The 25,671-nt window shown below is 45.2% G+C and overlaps 1 protein-coding gene across 5 annotated transcripts in view; it reads left to right on the top strand.

The window, feature by feature from the left end:
* Positions 1–25,671, top strand: part of LOC141272273 (uncharacterized) — a 59,004-nt gene that overhangs the window by 10,884 nt on the left and 22,449 nt on the right. For 3 of the 5 annotated variants that reach the window (XM_073682808.1, XM_073682817.1, XM_073682846.1), the window contains 4 exons: positions 11,524–11,621; positions 11,699–11,777; positions 11,876–11,961; positions 22,267–22,372. In XM_073682808.1, the coding sequence (XP_073538909.1) occupies positions 11,524–11,621; positions 11,699–11,777; positions 11,876–11,961; positions 22,267–22,372 (369 nt within the window). Of the gene's footprint in view, positions 1–4,539; positions 4,651–11,523; positions 11,622–11,698; positions 11,778–11,875; positions 11,962–22,266; positions 22,373–25,671 lie in introns of all 5 variants that reach the window. The other 2 variants (XM_073682827.1, XM_073682836.1) reach the window with 1 other exon arrangement.

Raw genomic sequence — 25,671 nt, 5'->3', positions numbered from 1 at the left:
ACTGGATACAGGAGGGAAGTGAGGAGACCGCGTTCCTGTATATGAAACATAGAACATTGTGAGCTCTTGTTTGCATTGAAACATCTGGAATCGTCCTCTCATCACTCTGGTATATGGAAAACCATGCAAACAAATACATATTTGATGGGTAAAATTGTGAGGCTAACTAGGTGATGCCAATCCTTTAAGCCTCAGCTCTGGATGCGTACAAGGACCCCAGGCATTTATACAGGAAGGCATGTGGGCAGCGAGAACTTGTCTCTTTCAGGAATCTCAGGAGCAGCAGGACGGATGAAATGGAACCCAGCAAGGATAGAAGAAAGTAATGCACAGAAGGTGGAGCACAAAACGAACAGGTCTAGAGCCTCAATCCCAACACACAGGTGTGTGTCTTAATGGGTCTTAAGTAGGTCCAGGCAGATGTCATTGATCCAAGCCGGGCAACTTGCAAAACCCGACATGGAGCACAACAGAGGGCAGCAGACCCATGGGAAGGAAGCGGAGACCAGCATACCTGGGACTGGTGCAACAAAAATGATGTAACATCTCCCTCTGACCGTATCTCTAAAAATATTATCACCAAAAGTATTAAAAATTGTATATAAAATTGAATACATGGTATGAAACATGGAAAGTGTTTAACATGAAATGTTTATGCAGATAAATAAAAAATATATTTTTTCATCAATGTGTTATAAAGAGAAGGACTCCTAATGGGTTTATTACTGTCGGGGAGACTCCAGGCGGCGGCTGCGCTGATGATGCAAAGAAAAGCACTATAATGGATCTGTAGCGATATAAGCTGGAAAAGGATCCCCAAGAGACAACAGAATTAATGACCATAGGTGACATAGCTAATTACTAATACACTTATTTATCCCGATAAGGATATATAATATTACACAATATATATAATATATACACTGCTCCAAAAAATAAAGGGAATACTTAAACAACAGAATATAACTCCAAGTGAATCAAACTGCTGTGAAATCAAACTGTCCACTTAGGAAGCAACACTGATTGACAATCAATTTCACATGCTGCTGTGCAAATGGAACAGACAATAGATGGAAATTATTGGCAATTATCAAGACACCCTCAATAAAGGAGTGGTTCTGCAGGTGGGGACCACAGACCACATCTCAGTACCAATGCTTTCTGGCTGATGTTTTGGTCACTTTTGAATATTGGTTGTGCTTTCTCACTCGTGGTAGCATGAGATGGACTCAACAACCCACAGAAGTTGCTCAGGTAGTGCAGCTCATCCAGGATGGCACATCAATGCGAGCTGTGGCAAGAAGGTTTGCTGTGTCTGTCAGCGTAGTGTCCAGAGGCTGGAGGCGCTACCAGGAGACAGGCCAGTACACCAGGAGACGTGGAGGGGGCCATAGGAGGGCAACAACCCAGCAGCAGGACCGCTACCTCCGCCTTTGTGCAAGGAGGAACAGGAGGAGCACTGCCAGAGCCCTGCAAAATGACCTCCAGCTGGCCACAAATGTGCATGTGTCTGCACAAACGGTTAGAAGCCGACTTCATGAGGGTGGTATGAGCGCCCGACGTCCACAGATAGGGGTTGTGCTCACAGCCCCACACCGTGCAGGACGCTTGGCATTTGCCACAGAACACCAGGACTGGCAAAGTCGCCACTGGCGCCCTGTACTCTACACAGATGAAAGCAGGTTCACACTGAGCACATGTGACAGATGTGACAGTCTGGAGACGACGTGGAGAGCGATCTGCTGCCTGCAACATCCTTCAGCATGACCGGTTTGGCAGTGTGTCAGTAATGGTGTGGGGTGGCCTTTCTTTGGAGGGACGCACAGCCCTCCATGTGCTCGCCAGAGGTAGCCTGACTGCCATTAAGTACCGAGATGAGATCCCCAGACCCCTTGTGAGACCATATGCTGGTGCGGTTGACCCTGCATTCCTCCTAATGCAGGACAATGCTTGACCTCATGTGGCTGGAGTGTGTCAGCAGTTCCTGCAAGATGAAGGCATTGAAGCTATGGATTGGCCGCCCGTTCCCCAGACCTGAATCCGATTGAGCACATCTGGGACATCATGTCTCGCTCCATACACCAACGTCACGTTGCACCACAGACTCACCAGGAGTTGGCGGATGCTTTAGTCCAGGTCTGGGAGGAGATCCCATAGGAGACCATCCACACCCTCATCAGGAGCATGCCCAGGCGTTGTAGGGAGGTCATACAGGCACGTGGAGACTACACACAATACTCAGCCTCATCAGGAGCATGCCCAGGCGTTGTAGGGAGGTCATACAGGCACGTGGAGGCCACACACAATACTCAGCCTCATCAGGAGCATGCCCAGGCGTTGTAGGGAGGTCATACAGGCACGTGGAGGCCACACACAATACGCAGCCTCATCAGGAGCATGCCCAGGCGTTGTAGGGAGGTCATACAGGCACGTGGAGGCCACACACAATACTCATTTTGACTTGTTTTAAGGACATTACATCAAAGTTGGATCAGCCTGTAGTTTGTTTTTCCACTTTAATTTTGGGGGTGACTCCAAATCCAGGCCTCCATTGGTTAATAAATTTAATTTCCATTGATGATTTTTGTGTGATTTTGTTGTCGGCACATTCAACTTTGTACAGAACAAAGTATTCAATGAGAATATTTCATTCATTCAGATCTAGGATGTGTTATTTCAGTGTTCCCTTTATTTTTTTGAGCACCCCCTTTGAACAGTAAGATTTCAATCAATAGCCCACTGAACACAATTTCCAAAATGTTTACAACACGGAGTTTCATAGAACATTTTTTTAACCCATAGCTTGATAGTACAGTTAATAATATAACTTTGATTACAAAATCTTCAGCTTTCCGCAAATTAATTGGTGCAAAGATAAATACACCCAACATATCTTTTAGAGCCTGGATGCTTTATGGAGAATGATAACAACTTGTCTCTTCAGAATTCCCCATAGGTGTTTGGTTGGGTTCAGATCAGGAGACACTTGGCCACAGAATCATTTTCACCCTGTTTTTCTTCAGTAATGCTGCAGGTGCATGTTTTAAATGATTGTCACGTTGGAAAAGTGCTCATCTACCAAAGGCGATATCTTCTCTGTCACTATAGAGCAGAACATCTGTGAATTCATGATCCCATCAATAACATGTAGCTCCCCGACAGTAGCAGCGCTCATGCAGCCCCACGTAAGGACACTGCCACCACCATGTATCATTGTAGGCACTATGCATTCTTCGTACTCCTCACCTTTGCAACGCCATACATACAGTTTTGACGCCAACAGTTTCAAAGACATTTCTTTTGGTCTCTTCACTCTATATAGAGTCCCAGTATTCTTCATATTTTTCAGCATATGCCTTGGCGGCTTTTTTTGTGCCTGGACTTTAGCACAGGCTTCCTTCGCGGCTGACATCCATGCATGCCGTTCCTCTACAGTGTGCGCTGTATTATGTCGCGGGAAACATTCAGCACGGTTCAGCTTTCTACTTCTTTAGATAACTGCAGGTAACTTACATGTTGATTTTCTTCATCCCTTCTCATCAGAAGTCGCTCTTGTTTAGGTGGTAATGTCCACTGTCTACCTAGATGTCTCTGTGAGATGCTGCAGTTACATTTTTGTATCCAGTATCTGACTGATAAGTAAAGCTTTGCTGATCTTCTTGTAGCCTTTACACTTCTTGTGTAAATAAGTTATTTTCTTTCGCAAGTCTTGTGACGTTTCTCTTCCATGTGGTGCCATTACTGACGGAATGAAATGGCCGGTGTTTTTTTAGGTACCGCCCTTTTATAGTCACCTGTCTGCTGGATACCGGTGTAATAAATAATTAGACTTACCTGTGGTTGAATACTTGTTAATTAGAATTTTCTAGTCTAAACTTTAACTTTGCTCCTAAGACTTTCGTTGGGGTGTACTCATTTTTGCCATATGGTCTTGAATAAGTTTTACTTTTTGGGTGTGCAAAATAACAAATCTTGTTTGCAATCAATGACCCACATTCGTGGGAGTATTTCGTAGTATGGTATCCCATAGAAAATGGTGACTCTGAAAAGAAACTAAAGGTTTTCTGACAAATGTGTTGGGATGTACTCATTTATGCTGAGCACTGTATATGCCCTATGCAGAATCTGGAGGGTCATCTCTGTATAGTGTGCAGAGGGGAGAATTTTATAAGCATACTCTAAACAGGGCAATATAGTGTGTATGTCTGAAGACGGTGTGTCGTCTATACCAGTGGTCATGTTGTAGTTTAATTCTGACAAGAACATTTTATAATATTGGGATACAGGGCTGTGGAGTCGGTAAGCCAAACCTCCGACTCCTCAATTTCCATGACACCGACTCCGACTCCCTCATACACGCTCATGTGTAAGTGATAAATTTACTGTAGTACAGATTAATCTCAGCTAAAAGTCTAGACCCTTAGATCAGGAACAGGATAGACATTTATAGGACATTTCATAACTTTCCCAAATTCTTCTGAAAAAATATTCCCCACTAACTGCATTGACCTACTGTACCCAATTTATTATATATTTTAGGAGTCTGAGTCGATCCATTTTATACCAACTCCACCAAAATGGACTCCGACGCCACAGCCCTGGATTCTTACAGTGCGCCCTCCAAAACCTTGAAACAGATTGTGTACCAAGGTCAGAGATTATTCAAGTTGGAAGATTGTGGAACTGGAAAATTTCTACCAACTTGTAGGCCAGCTGTGGAGCAGATGGAAGTCTGTGATGAAGCAAAATAAAACATTTAAAGAAAAAACTGTGCACCACAGTCCAGACGGATGTATACTTTTATGCCTGTGGAAGATCTGTAACAAAGTTGATGGAAATTTCAGCCCAAGATTCTTGCACGATAGGTAGAGGATGCTAAGGACCAAGAGGTACCCGGTGAAGAGATTTAAACTGCAGATGGAGGACAGGGTGCCACAAACTCTTTGGTGTCTTATTTTTATTTAGGCTACCAGCAGAAACTAAAAAGGAGTCCTGATTTTCATCTTACACCTGGGTGACCGGAGAGAATAACGGGCCCAAGTTAAGACTTTCTGGTGAAGTGGTTTAGAGATAAGAGACTATCTTTTAGGTGGAGAGTTTGTAGAAGGAAAAATAAACAAAAATAAGTTCAAGTTCCATTACATGTGAGGGGGACATTTACTGAGGCCCTGAAAGGGCATCAAGCTTGTGATTTTTTTTCCCAGCTGGATGGTAGGTGTAGATTAAGAAATACCTCGAGAAAAAGAGTGACCATTGAGCTTGATGAGATTTCAACCTTATTTGGCTGAAGATATGTTTTTATGGTCTTTATAGATAGGTCACTGGAAACTTGGCTCTTTCAAATAGATGTCACGATTTCTCTATAGCCAACTTTATGACTAAATGTTCTCACCAATAAAGTAATTCCTTTCTGCTGGAGAATTTTTTTTTCTCCTGGAGAAGAAACTTCAGAAATAAATAATTTTTAGAGTTTTAGGAATTTTGTGATTGACCCGCTACTACATCTATAGCAGAGGCATCCAATTCAAGGAAGAATGACCTATCAAATTTTAGATGGTGTAGAACTGGAGCAGTGGAGAAGCAGAATTTAAGTTGCTTGAACTGCAGAATCCATTTCCATTTTCTTTGAAATGAGAGACATAAGAGGAGCTACCACTTGAAAATAGCTTTTAATGAACTGCCGGTAATAGTTCACAAAACCAAGGAACCATTGTATTGCCTATCCAGAATAGCATAAACTTTTTCTCGTTCCATGAAAAGATCTCCAGAAGAGATTATGTATCTAAGAAATGTAAAGTCTTAATACTTAAAAAGGCATTCTAGCTTGGCATATGAGATTTTGTCACAGGCTCTTCAAAACAGAGTGGAAAAGAAGATTGTGTAAATCCAGGTCTTTGGAGAAGATTTGGATGTCATCCCGGAAGACTAAAGCCTACAAAGGACAACATCTGGAAGGAGTTTGTATTTTTTCTCCCCATGCTTGCGTGGGTTTTTTCAGAGCACCCCAGTTTCCTCCCACACTCCAAAGACCTACTGATAGGAAATGTTGATTGTGCTCCCCAATGTAGACAGTGAAGATAATGACTGTACAGCACTTTGGAAATTAATGGCGCTATACATCTGAGTAAAATAAGTATGAGTACAAAACATAAATGCATAAAAGTATTTGAAAGGCATGGCAAAAAAATTCTCATTGGCCATCAACCGTATTGTACAAATGAGATCTTTAACGGGGCTTAAGTTGTAGTCTACATGCGATTCTAGAGGTACCTTACGATTGTCTGTTTCCCATAAAGATGCAGGGCTTACGATAGCATCTCCAAACAGCAAAGAAACACTATTAGCCACTTTGGACCAGTCAGAAAATAGATAAATACAACGTACACAAAGCCTTGGCAAAACTTAGGATCTCAAAGCGAATAGACGGATGTGGAGATGATCCCCAAGAAGAATGTCCTAGATGAGCGGGAGGTTGTGGTAGATGTTGACATGGCAGAAATGAAACCGTAGATGTTTGAGGCAGTGTGTATATTCGGGTTTAGAGGTCACGCACAGCCCGGACAACCTCCTGTTGGCTCATAGGAAGTTGCGTAACCAGTCCAGATAATTCCTCCTTGTCCAGCGGCAACTGGGTTAATTCTGCATCTTTGGAATATATGGCATGAATATTTTAGGGCTCATCCTGCAAGGAAGGTTCTCTAAGCTGTAGGTCAGTGTGAGCAGCATAGACTGGAGATGGTCATAAAGTGGAATCAGACTTGCTGGATAGCACATGGAGCAGTGCACGATACAGCAAGGACCAGTACAGCTGGATATGCGAAGCAGGAAGCACAGCCAAATGTACGGACTGCTCTGGAGCAGCTTAATAGTAGATATGGTAGCACCAGGATAGCTGAGATGAGTTGGTAATTAGGAACTTGATGAAGCAGAGTTGTAGCCATGGTGGTACCAAAATAGCAGACATGAATTTGTTATTGGGTACCTTACTGCAGCAGAGATGTAGATGTGAACAGAATTGATTGCACAAAATTGTAGGTATAAGTTTGGTGGTGGAAGATGATTACAGGATAGTGTTAAGGGGAGCGGTTGCAGACAACTTTAATGGAACGCAACCGACCCTGGGATCCGCGATGCAGCCTAGAGGACTGCTGCCGAACATTTTCCGGGTGGAAAGGCAAACGACAACTAAATGATAACATGGAAGGGTTTAACTTCACAGCGGACAGGGTATAGCGGTACGCTCTATCTCCGTTTACAGCACGGAGGAGAGAGCGACCGGCGACGCACCTAACAATTATCTTAGCCCTTCGTGTTAACGCACACGGAAGGGTAAGACGGTTCGCACAATCTCCAAGAACCGCAGGGAGACGTGCGACCGTGGGAACAGCAGTAGCCCTGTCTTTGATACAGGCGCTACGCTATGGGGATTGGCGCTAAAGCGGTTCACACAATCTCCAAGAACCGCAGGGAGACGTGTGACCGGACTATGAGCAGTAGCCCTGTCTACGGTACAGGCGCTACGCTATAGGAGACGGCGCTAGCGTGCGGGTGTGATTCCCGCCGGGTATTCGAGCACTCAGCCGGCGTGCTACCGGACTGAGCAAACCCGCTCTAATTAGCTCACAGGCGGCTCGGGGTGTAAGGCGAACCCCCTAGTTAGAGCCAGTCAGCGAGGCGAAGCTACCTGCCTAGCTAAAGCTATGGCTCTTCAAGGAGCCCAGAGTAAGCGTGCACACCACAAACAGCTCAAATGATCTGAGCGCGCCGCCATGTTTGGGGGCGGTCCTTTTAAAGATTAAGCCCTGCCCCACTGTCGCACCATTGGTGACGACACCCGTGACCAATCAGGCGGTGCCAGGTCACCGGGTCAGGTGGGTGCCAACCCACCAATCATGATCCGCCAGGTCACGGACATGCTCAGTGCGGCAAATCCAGGACTTAGATTCCGCAAGCCCTGTCTCCCTCTGCAGCCCAGGCTTAACATTGCTAGGCACAACTACCTGGGAGACAAACAGTGCTCGCGGACCAGCTAGGCGTTGGGGCTGATGGTGATGCTGAGCAGCATCAGCCCTGGCTGGACTGAAATGGGAGACCAGAGAAGGTCCTGGACCCATTTTGAATCCAGCACCAGACCCCTTCCTTTAACATCCCCCTCCACTTGACGCTCATTTTCCTCCATGAGCCGGGGGGCAAGGATGTGGTCCAACAGGTCACAGAGAGGACCCACGATACAGTGACCCCTCTGGTGTACAGGGTGCCCTCTTTTAGGACGGGAAGCAGTGACAACTGGTTCTCTATGCGTAGAATCCTTCACGGTTGACAGGGAGGAAGGACCCGCCGGTCTCTGGCGAAAAAGATTTATCTCTCGCACAGACGGGACACGCGAGAACAATGTCCTTGATGTCCTGGCGCCACCGGGGCCACGAATAGGACCGTAGGAGGGACTTAGTGGTACGTTTGACCCCCAGGTGAGCTCAGGTCTTAGGGGCATGAGCCCAGGAGAGCACCATACTCCGTAGATTAGGGGAAACAAATGTCCTCCCCGACGGAACCGGGTTGGAGGACACTGCAGCCATCTTCCCTTTCTGAGAATTCTTTGCGACATAATCAGACAAGGACCGGGTCCTGGAAACAGACAAGGAATCTGTACCGGATGTCGCAATGATAGAAGGATCAGAGACTACCCTCCGGGTGACTTTGCCCAAACAATGAGATGCACAATTCCCACTCCAGGAAGAAATTCTCCCCGACCTCCTGTCAATGTGTGGAGAATGACAACGTAACCAGGAGAGACCCAACAACACCTCGTCTAACCCACCGGGAATAATAAGAAAAGAGAGAACCTCCCGGTGGCCCTGAGGAAATGATATGGTGAGAGGGATCGACCGGTGGGTGATTTGCACATCCAGGAGTGAACCATTGGCAACACTAATGTTTATTGGACTAGAGAGTGACTCCGTAGAGATGGCATATCTCTGGGCAAATGTAGATGATAAAAAATTGCCCTCAGCACCAGAGTCCACCCACGTCTGGCAGTAACTGCAGATTCACCGAAGGACAAGATCACCTTATATAACAGCTTGGAGGAAGAGGACCCAGAATTTAATGTACCTCCACCTACTGTGGTAAGACCTACTCGTTTTACCGGCTGCTTGGAACCCTTATTTACGGGGTGCTCCAAGGGATGTGCAGGACGGGAACGAGAGGGACTAGACTCAGTCCGTGATACATCCATAGCCTCAGGCTCCGGGTCGGAGGTCTTGGATTTGGGTCTAAAGACGCCTGGTGCCAACAGGTACTGGGTACTGCCAACCTCTAGTTCTAACCTGTGTTCTGCATGATGTAAGTCTATACGGTCAGCGAGAGATATTAACTCCTCCAGGGAGGTTGGAATCTCTCTGGTAGATAAAGCATCTTTAATATGCCCAGCCAGACCCTTCCAGAACACCGGGATAAGTGACCGCTCAGACCAATCCAGTTCAGCCGCCAGGGTTCTGAACTGGACTTCATAGTGACTGGCGGTGGCCGAACCCTAGACCAACGCAAGGAGCTTAAGAGCCATATCATGCGTGACCTGAGGGCCCAGGAAAACACCTTTTAGGGTCTTAAGGAAGAGACCCACATTTACTACCACCGGGTCGTTCCACTCCCATAGAGGAGTAGCCCACTCCAGAGCCCTGTGAGACAGCAATGAGATGATATATCCCACTTTGGCTCTTTCGGAGGGGAACCGTGCCTCCATCATCTCCAAGTGAATGGAGCATACATTTATAAAACCCCTACAGAGTTTACTATCCCCAGAAAATTTTTCCGGGAGAGCAAACTGAGGTAATGGGGCACTTGCAGTGGTGGCAGCCGAGTTTATCATGTTTGCTGCTAGAGAAGCCACCTGGGTAGCTACTGCAGTGGTATCAGCAACTGGGACCGCCTGTTCCAGAGACCTGAGTCTGGTCTCCAATTGCTGTATATAACGCTGCAGCTGCTGGTTGTCGGCCATGTTCGGCAAGACCCTGGCGCTCAGATACTGTTAAGGGGAGCGGTTGCAGACAACTTTATTTAATGGAACGCAACCGCCCCCTAGAGGACTGCTGCCGAACACTTTCCGGGTGGAAAGGCAAACGACAACTAAATGATAAACCCTTCCGTGTTAACTTCACAGCGGACAGGGTATAGCGGTACGCTCTATCTCCGTTTACAGCACGGAGGAGAGAGCGACCGGCGACGCACCTAACAATTATCTTAGCCCTTCGTGTTAACGCACACGGAAGGGTAAGACGGTTCGCACAATCTCCAAGAACCGCAGGGAGACGTGCGACCGTGGGAACAGCAGTAGCCCTGTCTTTGATACAGGCGCTACGCTATGGGGATTGTCGCTAAAGCGGTTCACACAATCTTCAAGAACCGCAGGGAGACGTGTGACCGGACTATGAGCAGTAGCCCTGTCTACGGTACAGGTGCTACGCTAAAGGAGACGGCGCTAGCGTGTGGGTGTGATTCCCGCCGGGTATTCGAGCACTCAGCCGGCGTGCTACCGGACTGAGCAAACCTGCTCTAATTAGCTCACAGGCGGCTCGGGGTGTAAGGCGAACCCCCTAGTTAGAGCCAGTCAGCGAGGCGAAGCTACCTGCCTAGCTAAAGCTATGGCTCTTCGAGGAGCCCAGAGTAAGCGTGCACACCACAAACAGCTAGCTCAAATGATCTGAGCGCACCGCCATGTTTGTGGTCGGGCCTTTTAAAGATTTAGCCCTGCCCCACTGTCGCACCATTGGTGACGACACCCGTGACCAATCAGGCGGTGCCAGGTCACCGGGTCAGGTGGGTGCCAACCCACCAATCATGATCCGCCAGGTCACGGACATGCTCAGTGCGGCAAACCCTGGACTTAGATTCCGCAAGCCCTGTCTCCCTCTGCAACCCAGGCTTAACATTGCTAGGCACAACTACCTGGGAGACAAACAGTGCTCACGGACCAGCTAGGTGTTGGGGCTGATGGCGATGCTGAACAGCATCAGCCCTGGCTGGACTGAAATGGGAGACCAGAGAAGGTCCTGGACCCATTTCGAATCCAGCACCAGACCGACGCCTAACAGATAGCAGATAATCAGACACTGGCTGGAGCAGAGACTAGTGGAAGCATAGCTTGACTCCTGGTACACTTGTGGTAGTAATACATGTGTTAGTATTATTATGCTAATACTCAGAACACAGCTTCCTAAGCCTGACTTAAAAGGCTTTGGATGATAAAAATCAAAGCTGTTGGCCGGCAGATGGGGGCGGCCATGAGAGAACAGGGCAAAGCCCTGTGCTGGAGCCAGGTCAAGTGCTTACTGCTAGACTTTCCTGGATATGTGATTTTACAAGTTGCAAATGAATAGTCCTTGATACAAAAACATAGAATTAATGGTGTTCAGTGCAGTGTATGACTATATAGACAGATGTGCAGCAGGTCATGTATTCACGCCCTGTGTCTGGTATATAGGTATCCAGAGTGTAGTCATTTACTGTATGTTTGTGTCTCCACAGATGGATCTAGGAGGAGGAATTCACTAGAGAGATGTCCTCGTCCTCTGTATCCCCAGGACTGTCCAGAGGAGAATCACAACATCCCGAAGGATCATCAGGTAGATGACACTGAAGTCCCCACAACATCTGACCATAAAGTTATTGGACCGTAGCTCATGTTATATTTTATTTTTAGGGTGAAGATCTGATTGATATTAAGGTTGAGGTTATCGATGAAGCAGAAGAGACGATGGATTTATGGGCCGATCAGCAGGGTGAGGAGAGGAGACTGTTATGTCTGTTCTGTGGTCACCTACTACTACTCTCATCATCACATAACACAATCTATTCCATCACTATGTGTTTCCTACAGATGGATTTTTGGAAAGAAATCCACCAGAGAGATGTCCCCGTCCTCTGTATCCACAGGAGAATCACAATGTCTCGGAGATTCATCAGGTAGACAGCGCTAAGCCCTGTGCCCGATCTATATGGGAGGGATTTCTGACCCAGCGTCATAGATGTTGCTCTGGTTGTTTCTTCTGTTAACCTGTTAGACCTTCTTGGCCTTAGACCATATCGTGTCTCAGTTATCATTGATGAGAAGATCCTGTACGTCTTTCCAGCATTGACCACATCCAGCACGGTTATATGTCCAGCAGAGTAATGTCCGTCCATCTGGAGTTTACTGCTCCAACACAGAAATACACAGGAATCTAAGGTTTACATTAATTCAAGGAAAAAATGTGAGAAGATGGTGATTGTCAGGAATTTCCAACACACACAGAGGGACGACACCGGGGAGATCACGCAATATCTCACCGTGCCGTCACGCTGTCCGTATTTCGTCCGGAGTCGCGAGCACGCAATCCAGACTACTCTCTACGTAGGTATCGGTAAGCAACCAGTGAGCGTATGGCGCAACACCCTGGGTTCCACAGACTGGAATCCGTGTTTAACGCCCTCCGTACGGTCACTGTCAGCTTCACGATAGCCCAATTATTAATACTCTCTGCCACCACCGGCCGAGTTTGGAATATAATACAGGCCTGGCCGGACGCCTGCGTTTTGGTAGCGTATATGGCTTCGGGGAAGGGAACGATTACAGAACAAAAGAAACAGAACTATTAAATTTTATATTTAATCCAAAAGGGAGACAGTGTTTAGGAAAAATATATACAAGGATGTTACATAAAATAAACAGGGTAAAAAAGAAGATAGCTTACTTACACTATACGATCGTGGAGACGATTCAATATAGTTGGAGGAGGGGCTCTCCAGATTATGCTGTTATTGAACAGGACCCATTGCTTATAATTCTTATTCCCCTCTGGCAATGAGTGCTCCTGTCTTCTCCATGGGTTCTCTTATACCTAAGGGGAGATCTGCCCACACGCCCCTTGTGGTGACATCATGTGGGCCGGTCTCCAGCCTGTACATTTTAATTAGAAACGCTAACTTCTGCGATAACTCATTGCTCGTTGATCGCAGAAGCTTTATTTTGATATCACACTTCACATAGCTGCAGTCTGCTATTCTGGTGTTTTTGCGCTACAGCTCCCTGATTTTGGTTACAGCCCTGGAAAACTACCTACACACTCCTGGGCTGATTTGGTCACTACCCATCTGGGTCTCGTTATTGCCGGACGTATGGAACTCATACTATTTCATATCTAATATCGGAGCCGATCTGGCTATGGCTGGTGGCCAGGAATTGTCTGTGGGTCTCTGAACTTAACGAACCATTTCCTCTTTCCTCCAAACTCATTGCTTGGGAGAAGGTGTCAATCTATCTCTGGTCTGTGTTAAGAGGAAATACATTTGCATTTTAGCTTGTGACACTTCATGTGTAAAGCCTTTTGGCTGTGGGGGATAATTTGCAGGAAGACACAGTATAATTGTCATCTCTGGACAAACACTACAGGAGAGGGCATGGGAGAAGGGCTAATATTCGGTTAATCTGTCCCTGACATTAATATTTTCCTGACAGTGATTTAAACCATAGCTCCGTCCACAGTATATTTACAATAGATGTGCAGATTTCCTGATTTCTTATTCTTTTGCATGTTTGTCAAACTTGTTTCCGATCACAAAACAAATTTAAATATTAGACAAAGATAACACAAGTAACCACAAAATGCAGTTTTTAAATGAAGGTCTATATTATTGAAGGAAAACGAAATCCAAACCTACAGGGCCCTGTGTGAAAAAGTGATTGCCTTCCCCCTTTAAAACCTAGATTAAATATGGTTTATTACATCTTTGGAAGGTCAATTTCCCTAGCCACAAACAGGCCTGATTACTGCCACACCTGTTCTCAATTAAGAAATGACTTAAATAGGACCTGCCTCACAAAGTGAAGCAGACCAAAAGATCCTCAAAAGCTAGACATCATGCTATGATCCAAAGAAATTCTGGAACAAATGAGTAGCAAAGTAATTGAGATCTATCAAGGATATAAAGCCATTTCTAAAGCTTTGGGACTCCAGCGAACCACAGTGAGAGACATTATCCACAAATGGCGAAAACATGGAACAGTGGTGAACCTTTCCAGGAGTGGCCGGCCAACCAAAATTTCCCGAAGAGCGCAGCAACGACTCATCTAAGAGCTCACAAAAGACTCCACAGCAACATCCAAAGGCCTAACTTGCATCAGTTAAGGTCAGTGTTCATGACTCCACCATAAGAAAGAGACTGGGCAAAAGACGAAAAAAACATTGCTAAGCAAAAATAACATAAAGGTTTGTCTCAGTTTTGCCAGAAAACATCTTGATGATCACCAAGATATTTGGGAGAATACTCTGTGGACTGACAATGCAAAGTTGACCTTTTTGGAAGGTATATGTCCCATTGCGTCTGGCGTAGAAGTAAAACAGCATTTCAGAAAAGGAACATCATACCAACAGTAAAATATGGTGGTAATAGTGTGATGGTCTGGGATTATTTTGCTGCTTCAGTACCTGGAAGACTTGTTGTGATAAACAGAAACATAAATTCTGTTGTCTACCAAAAAATCCTGAAGGAGAATGTCCGACCATCTGTTCGTGACCTCAAGCTGAAGAGTTCTTGGGTTATACAGCAAGACAATGATCCAAAACACACTGGCAAGTCCACATCTGAATGGCTTACGAAAAACAAAATTAAGACTTGGGAGTGTCCTAGTCAAAGTCCTTACCTTAATTCGATTGAGATGCTGTGGCCGGAAATTAAAAAGACTGTTCATGCTCAGAAACCTCCAATGTGGCAGAATTACAACAATTCTGCAAAGATGAGTGGCCAAATTCCTCAAGAGCGTTGTAAAGACTCATTGCCAGGTATCGCAAATGCTTGATTGCAGTTGTTGCTGCTAAGAACGGCCTAACCAGTTATTAGGTGTAGAGGGCAATCACTTTTCACACAGGGCCCTGTAGGTTTGGATTTCTTTTTCCCTTGATAATAAAGACCTTCTTTTAAAAACTGCATTTTGTTTTTTCTTGTGTTATCTTTGTCTAATATTTAACCCCTTTCTGACCATAGACGTATCCATACATCCCTGTGGCCTGGTACTTACCGACCTGGGACTTATGTATACGTCCAGGTGATTTTGCGCTCACAGAGGCTGTGCGTGCGTATTCACTGCCTGGTGTCAGCTGATGACACCCAGCACTCAGTGCAAGGAGTGGTGCCCGTCCCGCTCCCTGCACTTTAACCCCCTAAACGCTGCAATCCCCCCTCTGCTCTTGGATCGGAGACCCCACTACGTCATCTCGGGGGTCCCGTTCGTTGCCATGGTGACCCAATGTTGTCATGATGACATCCGGGTCCCCAGTCACCAGCAAGGTAGTTAGATCATGCGCAGTGCATGATCTACCTACCTTGTGCCTGCAGCACTGACAGGTTATAAGGTATAGCAATGCTCCTGCATTGTTACGCCTTATAACAGTGATCAGACTGCAGAAAGTGAAAGTCACATAGTGGGACAAAGTAAAAAAGTGAAAAAAAAAGTTGTAAAAATATTTAAAAAAATAAATAAATATATTGTACCCATAAATAAATATTATTACGAGAAGAAAAAAAATAAAAGTACACATATTTCGTATCGCTGGTTCCGTAACGACCAGACCTGTTAAACTGTCCCACGAGTTAACCTATTTAGTGAACAAAATAAAAATAAAAAAACAAGGCAAAAAAGCGATGCTTCATCATCATACCACCGATCAAAAAGTGGAATAAAACGCGATAAGACAAATGTAAATAATAAATGGTTCCACTGAAAACGTGATCTTGTTCTTCCAAAATGAAGCTGCCATACAGCTCCATCAGCTGAAAAATAAAGTTACAGCTCTCAGAATAAAGCGATAATTATTTTTTCTATAAAATAGTTTTTATTGTGTAAAAGCACCAAAACGTAAAAAATATTTATATGTAGTATCGCTGTATTCGTACTGACCCGAAGAATAAAGCTGACTTATCAATTTTACCACACGCGGAACGGCATAAACAAAAATTCCTGAAATTGTTGTTTTTTTATTCATTCTGCCTCCCAAAAATCGGAATAGAAAGCGATGAAAAAATGTCACGTGCCCGAAAATGGTACCAGTAAAAACGGCAACTCGTCTCGCAAAAACAAACCCTTACATGACTGTCGGACGAATATGGAAAAATTATAGCTCTCAAAATACGGCGATGCAAAAACCTAGTTTTTGCAACAATAAAAATGCGTCTTTTAGTGTGTGACAGCAGCCAAACCTAAAAACACAATATATATCTAGTATCGCTGTAATCGCTCCGATCCGAAGAATAAAGTCGTCTAATCACTTATACTGCATGAGGAAAGGTGTAAAAAATAAATAAAACCAACTCTTCACCTGCTGTTGATTTGTTCATTCTGCCTCCCAAAGATTGCAGTAAGGCTCGGCTCACATTTATCCTGCGCTCTACGCTGAGCGCTTACACCGGGGGTTCCATGTAAATCTCTGAAATACTTGATTCAGACAGAACCCCGGCAGAAGATTCCCTGTAATGAGACAGATGGAGGCACTGTGGACGCCGTCTGGCCTGTGATCTGGCGGTGTCTGTCTTTTTATTAGGCGTGCATAAAAGTGCCATCGGCCACAGTTTTGTGAACCTCTGGAAAAAAAGGACACCACTAAACAGAAGCCAGACGGAGTTCAGAGTAGCTCTGCTGCCTCATTATAGTGAATGGATCCCTCAGTGGTTTCATCTGAATTACGTTACTCAGAGATTTAAATTGAAACCCCCAATATTAGTGCTCGGCGTAGAGCACAGGTTAAATGGGAACATTTTACATAACATTTTGGATCACAATAAAAGCTTCGACTCAATCTACAAAAAAAGCAAGTCCCCAATCAGGTTCGTCATCTGTTACTAGAAATATAGGGGGCTTCCACATTACTGGTAGCACAAAGGAAAAAAGCAAAATGGCCATCGCCCCCCAAAAGAAATTCAGCAAATTCTGACTCCACAGTGTGCCTAAACTGCAGTTAGCGTCCACATGTTTGGAATTTCTGTAGCGATGAGAGCTTGCCTAATTTACAAGTGCATGTCTCCAGAAGCACGAGCTGGGCATAACGTACTGGTCACTACAACGTACTGGTCACTACAACGGCAGTTTGCAATTTTCACTCAGCAACATCCACTACTGCTTGTTTCTGGAATACACCCAAGAAGTTAAAATCCTCACCACACCTGTAGATAATTTTCCAGAGGGGTATAATTTCCAAAATTGGTTAACTTGAAGGGAAATTCTGCTCTTCTGCACTTAGGGTCTCTGTATATGGAGTCTGCTTACTATTCTAGGAAAATCTGCGCTCCGTCTCTCCTGAGTCTCACCGTGTGGCTAAGGAGTACAGTACCGCCACATATGGAGTATTACCCCATTCAGCAGAAATTGTGTGACAAATTATGGTGCCATTTTACCCATTTCCCAGTGTGAAAATGTAAAATCTGGGGCTAAAGCAGAACTTTGTTGGTAAAAATGTAATTATTCTTTCTTTACCGCCCAATGGTGTAAAATTCTGTGACACACATGTGGTGTCAACATGCTCACTGCATCCCTAGATGAATTCATTGAGAAGTGTAGTTTGTAAAATGGGGTCTCTTATAGGGAGTTCTACTGTTCTGGCACTTTAGGGGCTCTGCCTATATTACATGGCACTGTCAAACCAGTCCATCAAAATATGAACTCCAATATGGCACTTTTTCCCTTCTGAGCTTTGCACTGTGCCTCAAAAATAGGTTTCCACCACATTTGGGGGATTGGCCTACTCAGGAGAAATTGCACAACAAATTGTATAGTGCAATTTCTCCTGTTACCCTTATGAAAGTGCAAAATTTGGGGCTAAAAATCATATGTGTGGGAAATGTGTGAAATTTTTATTTTCACGACTCAATGTTATAAACTTCTGTGAAGCACATAGGGGTTCAGGGTGCTCACCACACATCTAGATAAGTTCCCTGAGTGGTTTAGTTTCCAAAATGGTGTCACTTGTGGGGGGTTTCCACTGTTTATGCACATCAGGGGCTCCCCAAATGCAACATGGCGTCCGCTAATTATTCCAGAAAATTTTGCATTCAAAAAGTAAAACGGTGCTCCTTCCCTTCCGAGCCCTGCCGTGCACCCAAACAGTGGGGTTCATTTTTTCCTGGTACCCTTGCAAAAAAGAAAAAAAATTGGGTCTAAAATAAAATTTTGGAGAAAAAGTTTAATGTTCATTTTTTTTCTTCCACATTACAAAAATTCCCGTTAAGCACCTGAAGGGGTTAATAAACTTCTTGAATGTGGTTTTGAGCACCTTGAGGGGTGCAGTTTTTAGAATGGTGTCACTTTTGGGTATTTTCTGTCATAAAGGCCCCTCAAAGTTGCTTCAAATGTGATGTGGTCCCTAAAAAAAATGGTTTTGTAAATTTTGTTGGAAAAATAAGAAATCGCTGGTCAACTTTTAACCCTTATAGCTCCCTAACAAAAAAAAATGTTGGTTCCAAAATTGTGCTGATGTAAAGTAGACATGTGGGAAATGTTATTTATTAACTATTTTGTGTGACATATCTCTCTGATTTAAGGGCATATAAATTCAAAGTTTGAAAATTGCAAAAAATTTTGCCAAATTTCCGTTTTTTTTAAACGCAAGTGATATCGAAGAAATTTTACAACTATCATGAAGTACAATATGTCATGAAAAAACAATCTCAGAATCAGCGGGATCCGTTGAAGCGTTCCAGAGTTATTACCTCATAAAGTGACAGTGGTCAGAATTGTAAAAATTGGCCTGGTCATTAACGTGCAAATAGCCTTGGGTGGGGGGGGGGGGGGGTGTTTACATTTTTGTGTTGTGATCGGAAACATGTAAGTGTGACAAACATGCAAAAGAATAAAGTCAGGAAGGGGGCAAACACTTTTGAACACCACTGTATATATTTATTCATTTTTTTTTTATCACTGATGGTTTTTGTTTGTTTTTAGTCAACTCCACGGATTTTTTTTTTGTTCTGTATTTAAATTCATTATATGGGTTTAAATAAATCTATGGTTATTCCAGTTGTAACATATGGGAAGATTTTAAATAAAAAGAGTGATGTGTAAATCACATCAAGGCAATTATGTCAATCATGTGATCCTGATTGATGGGACTTTACACTGTGATGCTGCTCAGGTCTTGATCATGGGTCATGTCCGCCAACCCAACACGTGATGTATCTCTGCTTCATATGTCCGAAAGGGGTTAAATCTACACTGAACAACCTAATATTAAAGACAAAACCAGGGATTGACAGATCGGGCCTGTGGGGGGTCTGTCTCTCGTCAGTTCTCAGCTCTGGCAGTGGTCGGATGTAGATGGTGTATGGAGCCAGAACAGCACAGGTCCAGACACTGACTTTACCCTTGGGTTGTCTGTAAAAGGATGAAGTAGGTGCCGGGAATAAAACCGCGCTCCTCCGTGGTGAAGAAATTTGACGAGAGATTGTATATAATTAACAATCTTGTAGTTTATTAATGAAAGCTACGATTACTACTCGTTTCGTGGACGTCCCGTCCACTTCCTCAGGTACATAGCTGATGTAGACCGATTCATCAAACGGTCTTATAGACAGTGCTTTGTGAAAGTATTTGGCCCCATTGAACTTTTCTACCTTTTGCCACATTTCTGGCTTCAAACATAAAGATATAAAATTCTAATTTTTGGGGGAAGAATCAACAACAAGTGGGACACAATCGTGAAGTGGAACAAAATTTATTGGATATTTTAAACTTTAACAAATTAAAAACTGAAAAGTGGGGCGTGCAATATTATTCGGCCCCTTTACTTTCACTCCAGAATTTCAGTGAGGATCTCTGAATGATCCAATGTTGTCCTAAATGACTGGTAATGATAAGTAGAATCCACCTGTGTGTAATCAAGTCTCAGTATAAATGCACCTGCTCTGTGATAGTCTCAGGGTTCTGCTTCAAATGCAGAGAGCATCATGAAGACCAAGGAACACACCAGGCAGGTCCAAGATACTGTTGTGGCGAAGTTTAAAGCCGGATTTGGATACAAAAAGATTTCCCAAGTTTTAAACATCTCAAGGAGCACTGTGCAAGCGATCATATTCAAATGGAAGGAGTACCAGACCACTGCAAATCTACCAAGACCCGGCCGTCCCTCTAAACTTTCATCCTGAACAAGGAGAAGACTGATCAGAGATGCAGCCATAAGGCCCATGATCACTCTGGATGAACTGCAGAGATCTACAGCTGAGGTGGGAGAGTCTGTCCATAGGACAACAATCAGCCGTACACTGCACAAATCTGGCCTTTATGGAAGAGTGGCAAGAAGAAAGCCATTTCTCAAAGATATCCATAAAAAGTCTTGTTTGAAGTTTGCCACAAGCCACCTGGGACACACACCAAACATGTGGAATAAGGTGCTCTGGTCAGATGAAACCAAAATCGAACTTTTTGGCCACAATGCAAAACGATATGTTTGGCGTAAAAGCAATACAGCTCATCACCCTCAAAACACCATTCCCACTGTCAAACATGGTGGTGGCAACATCATGGTTTGGGCCTGCTTTTCTTCAGCAGGGACAGGGAAGATGGTTAAAATTGATGGGAAGATGGACGGAGCCAAATACAGGACCATTCTGGAAGAAAACCTGTTGGAGTCTGCAAAAGACCTGAGACTGGGACGGAGATTTATCTTCCAACAATACAATGATCCCAAACATAAAGCCAAATCTACAATGGAATGGTTCAAAAATAAATGTATCCAGGTGTTAGAATGGCCAAGTCAAAGTCCAGACCTGAATCCAATCGAGAATCTGCGGAAAGAGCTGAAAACTGCTGTTCACAAACGCCCTCCATCCAACCTCAATGAGCTCGAGCTGTTTTGCAAGGAAGAATGGGCAAGAATTTCAGCCTCTCGATGTGCAAAACTGATAGAGACATACACCAAGCGACTTGCAGCTGTAATCGCAGCAAAAGGTGGCGCTACAAAGTATTAACTCAAGGGGGCCGAATAATATTGCACGCCCCACTTTTCAGTTTTAAATTTTTTAAAAAAGTTTAAAATATCCAATAAATTTCATTCCACTTCACGATTGTGTCCCACTTGTTGTTGATTCTTCCCCAAAAAAATTAGAATTTTATATCTTTATGTTTGAAGCCAGAAATGTGGCAAAAGGTAGAAAAGTTCAAGGGGGCCAAATACTTTCACAAAGCACTGTATATAAGACCGTTTGATGAATCGGTCTACATCAGCTATGTACCTGAGGAAGTGTACAACCATAAATCAAGTATATAGTCTCTGGAAAAGAATCATCCAAATACAAAATACAGTTACATTTATATTTGAGCACATTAGGTAGACTATTGTAGTTGACCATGGACCGCAGTGTATGCGATTTATGTATATAAGACCGTTTGATAAATCGGTCTACATCAGCTATGTACCTGAGGAAGTGGACGGGACGTCCACAAAACGAGTAGTAATCATAGCTTTCATTAATAAACTACAAGATTGTTAATTATATACAATCTCTCGTCAAATTTCTTCACCACGGAGGAGCGCGGTTTTCATTCCCGGCACCTACTTCATCCTTTTACAGACAACCTTACAAGATCCCTAGGGATTCTGTACTGGCTGCAGCCCTTCGCTACCACTTCTTACATGAGTTGTGCATCACAATTTTCTTTTACCTACTTGGTTGTTGGATAACAGCGCTATTGTGCCCCTATCTCCCTACTTACTTTACCCTTGGGTAGCAGCTGAGCTGCAGTACCAGAAATAACCCTACAGGGTGTAGGATTTGAACCCACTTTGTCCCAATGCCGAGCTGGAGCTCTTGTTAGGGAGAATTGAGAATTCACATCAGTTTTCTTTCTCATGTGGAGCAACTTTTTTTTTTCTTCGTCGTCGTGTCCATTTACCATTTGTGTTTCATCCGTTTTTCTCATGTGAAAAAAAAGTGATGGAGAATTCCCAAAGCTTCTTCTACAATTAGTCGGTGAAGAGCAGACAGAACTAGGAGGTAACATGGATGGCATAGACCCATTCACATGGATAGGTTAGCTTGATCCGCAACTTGGATAAAACCCAAACACCTTGGGTTTTTGGGTTGTTGTTTTTTTGTGGGTCCTGTAGAAAAAAAAGGCATTGCGCTTTTTATAAAGGCTCATAGACTAAATTGGGCAAATGTCTTAGCCACGAAAAACGTATAGAACATGTTTTTATCTTGCGCCATCAATTTCCCAATTGTACTGAATTGTTACATCTGTCATATCAGAGGGAAGAACTCATTAATATTAAAGTGGAGGAAGAAATAGAGGTGATGAGGGAAGGTCAACCGTGTAGGAACATCGTGAAGGAGGAAATTCCAGATGTCACCACAGGTACGTAATAATGACGTCATGCTTCAATATTTGTATTAACATAATAATGTCACATCTCGTAACACAAGATCCACCATAGATGGTCACAGCTCACCTCCTACTCCTCCTTTATAATCATGAGTCTATATACAGTAAACACAGCATCCACCGTTCGTAATAGGTGATGTCACAGCTCACCCCCTCTAGTACAATGGATGAGAACACCTGTATACAGTGGCTTTCGAAAATATTTAACCATTTTGGCTTTTTACCTACTTTGTTACATTACAACCTGTGTGTAAATATTTTGTATTCTGATTTGTGTGTGATGCATCAGCACTAAATAGTCTAAGTTGGTAAAGTTAAAAAAATATAGGCATAAATAAATTTTATGGAATCAAATAACTAAAAATAGGCATGTGCATATGTATTCATCCCATTTGCGATGAAGACCCTAAAAATTTCTGGTGCCAGCAATTCCCTTCATAAGTCACATGCTTAGTGACAAGACGTCCACCTATGTGCAATGTAAGTGTCACATGTCTGTCACTATATACACTTTACCTTTTCTGAAAGGCCACAGAGGCTGCAACACCATTAAGCAAGAGGCACTACTAACCAAACAACACCATGAAGACCAAGGAGATCTCCAAACAACACCATGAAGACCAAGGAGATCTCCAAACAACACCATGAAGACCAAGGAGATCTCCAAACAACACCATGAAGACCAAGGAGATCTCCAAACAACACCATGAAGACCAAGGAGATCTCCAAACAACACCATGAAGACCAAGGAGATCTCCAAACAAGTCAGGGACTAAGTTGTTGAGAAGTTCAAGTCAGAGTTGGGTTATAAAAAATATTCCAATCTCTGATGATCCCCCGGAGCATCATCAAATGGAAAGAACATGGTACCACAACAAACCTGCCAAGAGAGGGCGCCCACCAAAACTCTCAGCCCAGGCAAAGAGGGCATTACTCAGAGAGGCAACACAGAGACCAGTGGTATCCCGAAGGAGCTGCAGAGTTCCCAAGCAGAGACTGGAGTATCTGTCCATACGACCACAATAAGCCATACACTCCATAGAGGTGGCCTTCTTGGGAGAGTGGGCTAAAAAAAGCCTTTACTGACACACAAAAATTGTAAGGCTTGTTACATGTGGGAAACTGTTATGGGGACGGTTGCAAACAACTTTATTAATAATGGAAAGCAACCAAACCCGGGGTCCGCGATGCAGCCTAGAAGACTGCCGCCGAACACCTTCAGGGTAAGAAGGTAAAACAACCAACTAATATATAAATCCCTCCAGTGTCACTGCACATCGAGACAGGAAAAGGGATTAGCACTATCTCCGTTAACTGCACGAGAGATGTGCGACAAATAACGTAGCCGTAGCCCTGTTAACTGCACAGAGGCTACACAGTAGACACTAAGAAGTGTGTGTGACTCACTACGGCGTATACGTGCTCCCAGCCGGTGTGCGACCGAACTGCGGAGTAACTCTCCACGTGGCTAACAGGCGGTGCCAGGAATACGGAGTTCGCAGTCTGCTCCGGGGTGTATAGCGACCCCCTTGTCGGAGCCAGACTATCAAACGGAAATACCTGCCTCCCTCCAGCTAAGACTGCCTATCTCCAGCTAAACCTGCCTGTCCGAAGCTAGGCCTGCTCATCTCCCAGCCGGTACCAGCAGAAGGACCCCGACCTCCGGACCCATCTGCGGGACGGAGATGCAGCCGGGAGATGAGCGGCGCGAGGCGCTCATCTCCCGGCCGGTAGCAGCGGAAGGACCGCCGGCGCCGCTGACCTCCATGCGGAAGGGAGGATCGGGGAGCGGCGCTGCGGGCCGGGATACTTCTGCTGCCAGCGCCCGCTATGTCCCGGGTTCTCGCAGCGGAAGTACCCGCACAGGCAGCGCCGCTCCCCGGTCCTCACCAAGACGATTCCATGATTGGTCGCGGTCTTCAGACCCGACCAATCACTGATCTTACCGCAAAAGTTCAACACCGCTGTGCTGATTGGTCGCCGACGCTGCCCACGACCAATCACCGATTTGGGCGCCACATTTAAATATAGGCCGCGAACAATCAGCACAGCGGTGTTTAAATGTGGAGCCAAGATCGGTGATTGGTCGCGGCCGATATTTAAATTTGGCGCCAAAATCGGTGATTGGTCGCGGGCAGCGTCCGCGACCAATCAGCACAGTAGTGTTTAACTTTGGCCGCAAGATCAGTGATTGGTCGCGGGCCAAGTCCGCGACCAATCACCGATTTGTGCGGCACATTTAAATAGCGGCCGCGACCAATTGGATGTCAGCGCCGCTCCCCGGTCCTCCCTTCACACCCTAGCCGCATGGATGTCAGCGCCGCTGCCTGTGCGGATACTTCCGCTCCGAGAACCCGGGACATGAGCGGGCGCTCGCAGCAGAAGTATCCCGACCCGCAGCGCCGCTCCCCGGTCTTCCCTTCACACCCTAGCCGCTGATGTCCCCACAGTATCCGCATGGTGTTACAAAGGTCCGGACATTTGTGTTAAAAATCGCTGATTGGTCGCTGGAGGTGCCCGCGACCAATCACCGATTTGGGCGCCACATTTAAATATCGGCCGCAACCAATCAGCACAGCGGTGTTTAAATGTGGAGCCAAGATCGGTGATTGGTCGCGGCCCATATTTAAATTTGGCGCCCAAATCGGTGATTGGTCGCGGCCAGCGTCCGCGACCATTTAGCACAGTACTGTTTAACTTCCGCGACCAATTGGATGTCAGCGCCGCTCCCCTGTCCTCCCTTCACACCCTAGCCGCATGGATGTCAGCGGCGCTGCCTGTGCGGATACTTCCGCTCCGAGAACCCGGGACATGAGCGGGCGCTCGCAGCAGAAGTATCCCGACCCGCAGCGCCGCTCCCCGGTCCTCCCTTCACACCCTAGCCGCAAGGATGTCAGCGGCGCTGCCTGTGCGGATACTTCCGCTGCGAGAACCAGGGACAGGAGCGGGCGCTCGCAGCAGAAGTATCCCGACCCGCAGCGCCGCTCCCCGGTCCTCCCTTCACACCCTAGCCGCAAGGATGTCAGCGGCGCTGCCTGTGTGGATACTTCCGCTGCGAGAACCAGGGACAGGAGCGGGCGCTCGCAGCAGAAGTATCCCGACCCGCAGCGCCGCTCCCCGGTCTTCCCTTCACACGCTAGCCGCTGATGTCCCCACAGTATCTGCATGGTGTTACAAAGGTCCGGACATTTGTGTTAAAAATCGCTGATTGGTCGCTGGCGCTGCCCGCGACCAATCAACGATTTGGGCACCAAATTTAAATATCGGCTGCG

The sequence above is a fragment of the Phyllobates terribilis genome, unplaced genomic scaffold (assembly GCF_046119375.1).
Source record: "Phyllobates terribilis strain yellow unplaced genomic scaffold, ASM4611937v1 Scaffold_1__5_contigs__length_1240528914, whole genome shotgun sequence".
NCBI classification, from domain to species: Eukaryota; Metazoa; Chordata; class Amphibia; order Anura; family Dendrobatidae; genus Phyllobates; species Phyllobates terribilis.
The sequence above is the reverse complement of the archived record's forward strand: the minus strand, read 5'-3'. Positions and strand labels throughout refer to the sequence as shown.